At 42.9% G+C, this 9,663-nt stretch overlaps 1 protein-coding gene across 3 annotated transcripts; it reads left to right on the top strand.

The window, feature by feature from the left end:
- The first annotated feature begins 779 nt into the window (after positions 1-779).
- Positions 780-8,265, top strand: LOC125515204 (protein BONZAI 3). 3 transcript variants are annotated; one of them, XM_048680648.2, is made up of 16 exons: positions 781-1,168; positions 2,566-2,613; positions 3,430-3,575; positions 3,657-3,705; positions 4,520-4,576; positions 4,722-4,892; positions 4,968-5,102; positions 5,211-5,272; positions 5,355-5,442; positions 5,523-5,634; positions 5,725-5,801; positions 5,876-6,013; positions 6,638-6,802; positions 6,880-6,993; positions 7,356-7,452; positions 7,561-8,265. In XM_048680648.2, the coding sequence occupies exons 1-16, from the start codon at positions 1,001-1,003 to the stop codon at positions 7,701-7,703; spliced, it is 1,770 nt and encodes a 589-aa protein (XP_048536605.1). In that variant the 5' UTR covers positions 781-1,000; the 3' UTR covers positions 7,704-8,265. The 3 variants fall into 3 exon arrangements, with proteins under 3 accessions (XP_087379592.1, XP_048536605.1, XP_048536602.1); XM_048680645.2 differs by having other exon boundaries at positions 783-1,168; positions 7,558-8,265; XM_087523466.1 differs by lacking the exon at positions 4,520-4,576 and having other exon boundaries at positions 780-1,168; positions 7,558-8,265.
- The last annotated feature ends 1,398 nt before the right edge of the window (positions 8,266-9,663 follow it).

The raw sequence follows: 9,663 nt of genomic DNA, 5'->3' as shown, positions 1-9,663 counted from the left end.
TTCCACATGTCTGTCAGACATGGAAATCCTATGGGAATTTTTATTGTATAATAATAATAGTTACTAATAATTATTAGTCAGTATTTGGTTTTCATTTGACAGTACTTGCCTTTCATTTGACATGCCTCATGCTTCCACGCTTAGAAAAATAATAAGGTACAAGTTAACCTACTAATGGTGTCCTACACAAATGTCCCGCAGCAACGCGCGGGGTATTATCTAGTTGTCGCAACACAGGCGACACATGACCCAGGAACCCGGTTTGACGAGACGTGTGGCATTGGTGAAGTGTCGCTTCGAGACAAGAGAAATCCCGCGTATCGGAAGCAAACGCTGGTTCGCGATGGTAATCGGTGCGCGATGGGCCATTTGTATGGATGATAATAATGCACAATGGACCATTCTTGACTGCTACCTCTGTAAGTTTTTTGACGGTCAAGAAATTCCTGATTATTACATTTTGTGCGGGGGAATTAGCGAGAACGTGCACGGCTACACGGCATTGGTTAACAAAAAAAAAGGCATCGGTAACGCGGGATGATGCCCCGGCCCGAATGTGCTCGGATCGTTTCATCCGGCCAATCAATCAGCTACCGCGTAGTATGAGGTCCCGTTTGCTCCACGAAATATCGCGGCGATCTCAGATTTGGTTCCCGGTCTTTTCCCCTGTCCCGCGCTGCCGCGTGAATAACAAATGGCCGAAGAAATATAGGACCTTTTTTCCTTTCGAAAATCATCAGGCAACTCACGGCAGCTCGTGGTTTCCAAAAACGGAACAGCCGCGTGGGCCACTTCGACCGGCGTCGTGCCCTCTCGACTCCTGTGCGTTCATGCGCGTTGAGCGAAAACGCCTACTACAAATATCCCTCCGCACCGAGCCCGGAGCGGGATCTGCGAACGGACAAGCTCTCTCTCTCCGCCTCTCAATCAAGTCCACTCGTTTCAAAAAGAAGTCCACCCGTTTCAAACTTCCCCGGCGGCTCCAGGGCCGAGATCAGGGATGGGAGGGTGCTTCTCCGGCGACGTCCGCGGCGGCATGGAGGCCGTCGGCGGGGGCGCGAGGGGGGCGACGGCGGCGGCGGGGCAGGGCCAGGGCCAGGGCGGGCCCAACGAGGCGGTCGACCACTTCTTCCAGGGCCAGGCGCTGCGCCTCTACACCCCTCTCGAGGTACGCTCCCTCGCTCCCCTCCCCTCCACGGGAAACCCTAGCTAGTGTCCAGTCCAGCCCTGCTCGCTAGCCGCGGAGACTTTCCCAGAATGGTATGCTTCGCTGATTCGTGGTCACCATTCGAGCGCGGGTTTTTGGGGTGGGAAGGAATTTGGGGGCCGTCGCGGATCGCGATCGGCTACGGCGACCGGAATTTGGTGGGCTTTCGCTGTCAAATGAGGTGGATTTCGGGTGCCATTGTTTGTTTATTTTCGTAGATGCGCTTCGCTGTCACAGCGTACAGATGTTTCGATTATTGCCACCAAAGACCAGACCTCTCGGCATTGCAATTGTCGCTTTGGTTTTGGTTTGGATGATTGGATCCCACATTTTTTATCTGCAAGCGCGCCTCGCTTTGCGCCAATTTTTTAATGCGCGCAAATTTAGGGGGCTTTTACTCGAGAGTTTGGGTTTGAGGCGGGTTTTGTGAAATGCCAGCGCTCGGCTCTGATTTTTTTTTTTTTGCATCAACTGCATGCGTGCAATTATATTCGTTACAGTTTTTATTTACAAAATGGCATACGAGTTCTTGGTGACCTGCTTGTGCACAAATAAGATCCTGACGAAAGTGACGAAGTGCTGTTTTTCAGTTTCCGCATGCGGTTCCTCAATTGGTGATCGCATATAATTTGATGGACTGGTCTCTGGAAAACATTTTTTTAATATTGATTAATATTTTTGACGCTGTAGTATTTTCTGGAAGTGGATCAGGAATGATTAAATATACTTTAGGTTGGAGTGGGTGGTGGACACCAATCGTTTGCTTTAAAAATGGAACCATGTTGTGCAGAGAGTCGCACTAACGTTCACACACTGGACGATGAACTTTATGTCCTACATAGTACCAAACAATTTATTTTATTTTATGAAGATTTACTCAATCTATTTCAATTAAAAGAAGTTGTTCAGACAATATAATACCATGTCTTCGAATTCTCAAGGATCTAAGGATGTGCTTGCAGTGAGTTGTGCGCCACCTATGTATCATGATTTGTGACAATGGGTACAAGAAATGTGTGGTCTCTTGTTTCATACTCCCTCCGTTCCAAAATAGATGACTCAACTTTATACTAACTTTAGTGCAAAGTTGGGTCATCTATTTTGGAACGGAGGGAGTAGTTTAGAGTTCATCTGTTAGAATGTTTATAATGTTTCCAATGCATGTTCAAGGATACCATATGCTTGGATATGTTCCAGCCAGCGATAATGTAGAACCAGTTCGGTGTACGTCGGTGCTGCATGCTAATATGTTCTCAACTAGCCAATAGTAAAAATTCGAAAAATAAAATAAACTAGCGGATAGTGGATGTCAATATGATCTGCCTTGATTGACATGTCGCAATCTTCCTGCATTGCAGCTATCCTTTTCAGCTTCCAAGTTGAGAAATATGGATGCTCTTTCTAAGGTAAAAACTACCATCCAGTTCTTCCATGCATTTCGATCTGTACGTATATTTATATTCCCTTTCCTGTAGTGCATCTTACTGTACCCTAACTTAAAAAGTGAAGTTAAACTCTGTTGGAACTGAAGTAGATGCTGCTCAATGTTGGATATCCTTTGGCTTTTTGCTAAAAAATGTCAAGTTTAAAACAAAGAAAACTATATGTTATTATGTATGAACAGGTGCAGAATTGTGATTCTGTATCCACATGCCATTTGTTTACCCTCTTATTGTACTGTTTTCACCTTTTCTAGGGCCAAAATAAGTGTACATGAACAATATTTGAAGTTCTAAATTGGCATTGATTCTCCTTGTAGTTCTATGATCAAAGTTGTGATACATAAGGAAAACAGAAATAAATTTCTATTTTGGCCCTGTAAGTTATATGTAAAGAACAACAATGCAAGCTAATATTCAGTTTTAGCCAACAACAAGAAGGCTTACATTTCGAATAGCTGAAACATGAAACCACCATCCCGGAAAGTGGCATGCTCATTTTCAAGATATACTGCTGTCTTTTTCAGTTTATTTTGATATCTGTTTGTACATCAAAGATCATTGCATTGCCAATCTATTCATATTCAATCATTATGTTTGAGTATGTTTCCCTTGCACCAGCTACACTAGAAACATGCATCCTACTGTCAAAATTTTCATTGTAGTGTACAAAATCTTTTACAACAAAGTGTGTAACAGAAAATTATGGTGCTTAATTCTGTTTAGTTGTTTTTCTTGTGTATGTGTATGTATCCTCCTCAGCTATAACTCTGCTTGGTGCAGAGTGATCCTATGTTGGTGGTTTACACAAAAATGGATGGAAGGCTAGAAGAGATCGGCCGCACTGAAGTGATATTGAATTCACTGGAACCATTGTGGATCACAAAAGCTATGATAAATTACCAATTTGAGATTGTGCAACCGCTCGTGTAAGTTTATAAAACTATATACATACTGATTACTTGTAGAAAGCTCATACTTACTGCTACCTCTTTTTGGGCTCATGATAGGTTCAGGATATATGACGTTGACACAAAGTACCATAACACACCACTGAAGGTATATTCTGTGCCCTTAATTCATGTTTTTGCTTCACCCAAATTCAGTTTGAGTACTTAATATCTGTGTAGCCATGCTTCAAATCAAGACATGCTTTCTTGTTTGTATTTCACTGTTCTTTGTTATTTTCTTATGGCTACATTTAGTGTGTCAATTTTCTATAACCGTTCCTGCTAATATAAAATAATAATTTTTTAAAAGAGGTTTGTGGTCAGTACAAGACAAGGCAGTCATGCAGGAGAAAAGGGACAATATGTTAAAACATAGTGAAGGTGCCAAGTAAAGTGGTGAAGAACTTCAGTACAATGTTTTCTACCAAAAAGTACTACAGGATGATGCATGTTTGCTCATCAAAGAGTTAACCCTCCTAAACTAATGGACGCAGTAACTGTGTTAGATATACAGTAGCCAGATTACATGTTTAGGGCCTCATTCTTTTTTCCTCACACATGTAGCATGCTAGCTGTTGTTTTTTTGCTCATTTTTTTCGCCCCTGCATAATGTAACATCGGGTCAAAAGATGGAAGGTATGAAAATTTACATAAATATTGTGCACATACAGTCAATGAGTGCTCAAAACAAGCGGCAGAATTTTCACAGTTGTCAATATTTGGTCAAAATAATCTGGGTGATGAGGTGATGGTAGAGTTGTCTTAACAGTTTCATTGCACAGAAAAATAATTATAAGTTTGCTGTGGGCTATCTTTTACCTTCAGTGACTCACACAAGGCAGCAACATTATAGCCTGCTTAGAATTTGTAGTCTATTACTTCTATATGCAACTATAGAAGCCTGAGTCATTTGTATTATGCAGATGTTGAACTTGGCTCAGCAAGATTTTCTAGGGGAAGCATTCTGCAATTTATCTGAGGTTGTGCAAAATCAGTTATATGATACAGTACAATGCATAATCCAGCTGCAGTATATAATTTCTCTAAATAAATGCAAATGAAGAAGAGAGACACACAAATGCACTCTCCTGATATTTATTTTGCACCCCTTTGCTCTTTTCACAGATAGTCACAAAGTTCAACCATAGCCTGACTTTGAACCTCCGAAATGGTTCTGGACATGCCCTTCAGGGCACAGTGACAGTACATGCCGAAGAAACTGCTTCATCAAGGATGGCAGTTGATATGCAATTCCACTGCCTGAACTTGGATAACAAAGACACGTTCTCCAAAAGTGTATGGATAACTTCCTTGGTAGTTATAAGGTGGCAAATTAATTGCAGTTCTAAATAAATGGTTTTTATTGTGCAGGATCCTTTCTTGAGAGTATCAAGACTGTCAGAAAGTGCTGTTGCCATTCCTATATGTAAAACAGAGGTGATCAAGAACAATTTAAACCCTGTTTGGAGGCCTATAACACTGACATCACAGCAGTACAGTAGCAAGGCAAGTAACATTTTTCTAGTATATGAATTTTTCTGTCGGACTTGTTTAACACATGTGTAATTCAAGGTTAATCTAATTTTTTTCTTCTAATATGTGACTTTATTTCAGGATGACCCACTGCTAGTTGAGTGTTTTGATTTTGATGCCAGCGGCAACCATGAACTTATTGGGTAGGTTGGGTGAGGAAGTATTCTGGCATCTTTTGTCATTGATCCCGATATTAATTGTTTTTTTTATTTTTCTGACAAATAGGGCTCTCCAGACAACTATCGCTCAGCTTGAAAATCTATATAACTCAAAGGCTGGAGCAAATTTTTACAGCCATAAGGGACAAAAGAAGGTTAGATTTCAACTATTTGACACAATAATTAACAAAAAATTACTCCATCTAACCTCTCGACGTAACCAATCTGTGTTCAGTTGAAAGGACAGTTGTTCTTGGATAAGTTCCAGGAAAAAGTTCAACATACTTTCTTGGACTATATTTCCAGCGGGTTTGAGCTCAATTTTATGGTGGCTGTAGATTTTACTGGTTAGTTTTAATTGTGAGCTTCAATGATTTATCTGTAGCTCTGTCAATCATCTGTGGCTTATGTGTGGTTATTATTCCATGTGTTTCCAGCATCAAATGGTGACCCCCGTGTACCACAATCTTTGCACTACATTGACCCCTCTGGCAGACCAAACTCATACCAGCAGGTTGGGAATTTTCTGACGTTGCTAGGATATTCTTTAAACTGAAAGCCTTCTTATTGAACCATTTGATGTACCAGGCAATTCTAGGGGTAAGCGAAGTTCTACAGTTTTATGACAATGATAGACGATTCCCTGCATGGGGTTTTGGTGCAAAGATACCACGAGGATCTGTATCCCACTGTTTCAACTTGAATGCAAGCACCAATGACTGTGAGGTGATATTAATGCCTGATGAGCTACTGCCAATTTTATTTAATTAGTTTTTGACAATGGATGATATCAAAAAGAAACATTCCCCTATAAACCAACTCTCGGACATTTGTGTATCATAAGACTAAACTTTTTGAGCTATGGGCTTTGTTTGTTTCCTTGTCTTGCTTTTGCAGTAGTATTAACTGAACAACTAATGCTTCACACATGAGAATGTAGTGCTGCAAACCAAATTCTGTTCAGCTGCATCTCCTGCTTTTGGCTTCCTTACAAATGTTAGTGTGCAGATATTAATGACTAAGAAATTAGATTCCTGTTGGACTCATGAATCTCATTAGTTACAAAATAGTGATATGGCTTTATCATACTTCCCTGTCTCATCCTCTTTAATTACTTATATTTAGTAGATGTCACCTATTGGCACGGCAAATATAGTGCTACAAATGATGTGTGGTATTGTTCCTGAAATGTTGCTGAATGTTAGCAAAAAATAAAAGCAGCCTATAGAATACTTGATTGTATTATATTGCTTAGATCAGTTTTTCAGATCTTTTATATTTACCGGCTGATGGCACCTAGATTTCTTAGACCGCAGTTGATGTTTAGAGATTTTTCTGTTCCTATCACAGGTAGTTGGAGTTGAAGGCATCATGTCAGCATACTCTTCTACTCTTTACAGCGTTTCTCTCGCGGGGCCAACCTTGTTTGGGCCAGTGATCAGCAAAGCTGCAGAAATTGCCAGCCATTCTGTGCAATATGGAAACAACAAATATTTTGTCCTGCTCATTATCACGGTATGTAACCATATATATCCAACAGGAATCTGTCATGTGACCTCTGTTCAAAAATTTTACCTGAGCATTGTATGCAGGATGGAGTTATCACTGACCAGCAAGAAACAAAAGATTCTATTGTAAGGGCATCAGATTTGCCGTTGTCGATTCTCATCGTGGGAGTAGGGAATGCTGATTTCACTCAAATGAGGGTAAATCATTTACTGAATATGTGATAAATATTTCATCCCCTGAACATTTTTCTTGCCATCTCGGTCTTGAATGAGCTGCATGCTGTCATGCCTTGGCATCTGGCTATTTCTTAGTAGCTTTAGTTTTGGCCCGGCAGTTTGTCGCTGCACTTGTTAATTGCATCTGTAGTGCCATGCGTCCAACGAAGCCGCAGGCATGCACTTGCACCTACCAGAAAGTTTGCTCTAGTTATCACATGCAGTTTGCCTGATAAACAAAGGCCGCCGGGACCGGAACATGCTGCTCTGTGATCTTTATTTTTGTCACCGCAACACGAAGTAGCAGTAACATCTTATCTGGCAATTTTCTTTGGCTTTGTCAGATCCTGGATGCGGACTTCGGTAAGCGGCTTGAAAGCTCAACAGGCAGGGTTGCAACGCGTGACATAGTCCAGTTCGTCCCCATGAGGGAAGTCCAAGGTCAGCATCGGTTTCGCATTCTGTCACCATCAACTTACTCCAGCTCTTTGCACATAGTACCACCGCTGAAAACAAGCGTGACCGATCGACGACGATTTTTATCAGCAGGTGGGCAGGTCACCGTTGTCCAGAGCCTGCTGGAGGAGCTGCCTGGGCAGTTCCTGGAGTACATGCGCACCCGGGACATCAAGCCGCGACCGCCCCAGCATGCCTCGGCGCCGCCAGCCTACCCCCCTCCTCCCCAGCTGTGAAGGAACCCCGCCGGGCCCGCCACCCCACACAAGCTGGTCTGCGCGTATGTACCAGCTGGCAATTGTATAGATTCTGCCGTCTATCTGTCTGACTAACTCCCGTCGCCTCTGCTCTCCACATCCTACGTTAGGTACTGAACCCCGTAGATAACTTTTCCGCCCAGGTTTAGAACGTCGCTGCAAACACTACGTATGAAAATTGAAAAATGAGATAGCTCCTAGTGATTTTTCTCGCTGAACTGCTGCTATGTTGGCCACTTTGTCACCGACAAGGAGTTATCTCCTAGGCGACCCATCTTGTTATTGTGTACATTTGCTTAAGGTTTTGCTTATCGTTGTTATCATCTATGGTATGCAATTCATGGGTCGGCAATCAATGGTCGCCTGTTGGCTGTTGCTGTAGAAGATGAAGGAAAAAAATTCCAGGAGGCTTAGTATCACATTTGTTAAGCAGAGACATGTATAATGTATCCAAGACTCGTTTCTTTTGTCTGATGATATTCTATCTTTTCCTTGGTGGAACAAGAAATCATTTTATTCAATGAAATTCCTCTTGGTCTCAGGGAGAGATATAAGGCCGGTTTTACTTTTTCTCCTAAAATACCATTTGTCCATGAAATCTTGCATGCTCGTAGCACACTCGATCAATTCTGGAGTCAATAATCCTTTCTTAAGGTTAGTACTGTCATCTATGTCATGCAATTTTTTCAATGGGTTGGCATTGGGTATCCAGTAGTCGCATGTGGCTGGAGACAATGAAGGAGTGAAATTTGTCTGACTGCGAATAAATTTGTCGACTTAACTCAACATTTTAAAAACTTCTCTCCTTTCCTTAGTGATGAAACAAAAACCAATTTTACAAAGCTCTTGGTTTCTGGTAGGGCCGGGCGGAGATGATAACGCGGGAAATGAGCCGTGCCGTCGTATCCTAACGTGGGCGGAGGTCCAACGATCTCGCTATTTCTCTAAGACAACAAAAGAGCACACAACTGCGATAAAAGTGATTGCTTCCGAGAAAGAAAAAAAAAACAGAGTGGGCTAATTAATCATAGTATAATTAATTAAGCGGGTGCTGCAGAACGGAATGTGGCAGCATCAAATCGGTGGTGGTGGTGGTTATGAGTTGACCGTGCCTGCTATGGCTAGCACTAGTTGCTGGCCAACCGGCATGGCATGGCATGCGGCATGTGGCCGCACTGGACGCCAGCCTAGCGCTGGCGGGCACATGCTGGTACTCCGCAGTCCGGAACAATTACCGGTGAGCCCGCGAGGCGCCAGCCGATCCATGCCCGCCCGCCGCCCTGTCTTTGTCCCGCCGCGCCCGCCGCGCCCGCCGGAGTAGTATATCTCTCTCTCTCCCCCTCCCCCTTCCTTCGTTTGGCCCTTTCCCGACAACTGGAATGCGCTGGCCTCCTCCGTGCGATTAGTGCCTTGTCTCTCTCTCTCTCTCTCCCGCCCGCGCCAAGTTAAGCTCGATTATTATCGCAGAGGGTTGAAAGAATTCCAGTTTCAGTGTGCAGTATTGTACTCGGACTTTCTTTCTGCCATGGAAATGCCTGCTTTTATATACTACTGCCTATGCATTGAACTGCAAAAAAACGTCTTATATTTTGGTACAGAGGAGTACATGCTGTTAGTCGAATTCACGCTTTCGCAGGCACGAGAACGAAAGCTTGGATCGAAGCGAGAGTGACGTGCTGGAACATCCTCTATGCCAGCGGCGAAACAGATTTAACAAACTGTAGCTCTTCTTCTTCCTCTTCTATGACAGTAATGCCCAGGAACATTTCAGGCAACTCCGCACCCTGCTAGACATCACTGTCTTTTCCTTTTCTCAACACATGCCAAAGCGACCCACAAAATGATCATTCTGATTGACAGGCACAGCATCACCATGCATATGTCGCTTTTCTCTTTCTTTTCTCGGCTGATTGATGAAAGAGAAGGTTCCCCTCTCTCA

Source organism: Triticum urartu, chromosome 1A (assembly GCF_056163025.1).
Source record: "Triticum urartu cultivar PI428250 chromosome 1A, HENAU_Tu73, whole genome shotgun sequence".
In the NCBI taxonomy this organism is placed as follows: domain Eukaryota; kingdom Viridiplantae; phylum Streptophyta; class Magnoliopsida; order Poales; family Poaceae; genus Triticum; species Triticum urartu.
Note: the sequence above shows the minus strand (reverse complement) of the source record. Positions and strands in the feature narration are given on the sequence as shown.

Bases quoted from the DNA above. Each gene is read 5' to 3' on its own strand.
- LOC125515204 (XM_048680645.2), top strand. From the start codon at position 1,001: ATGGGAGGGTGCTTCTCCGGCGACGTCCGCGGCGGCATGGAGGCCGTC. The intron at 2,614-3,429 runs GTAAAAACTACC...TGCTTGGTGCAG, and splicing joins ATATGGATGCTCTTTCTAAG to AGTGATCCTATGTTGGTGGT. The intron at 3,576-3,656 runs GTAAGTTTATAA...GGCTCATGATAG, and splicing joins GAGATTGTGCAACCGCTCGT to GTTCAGGATATATGACGTTG.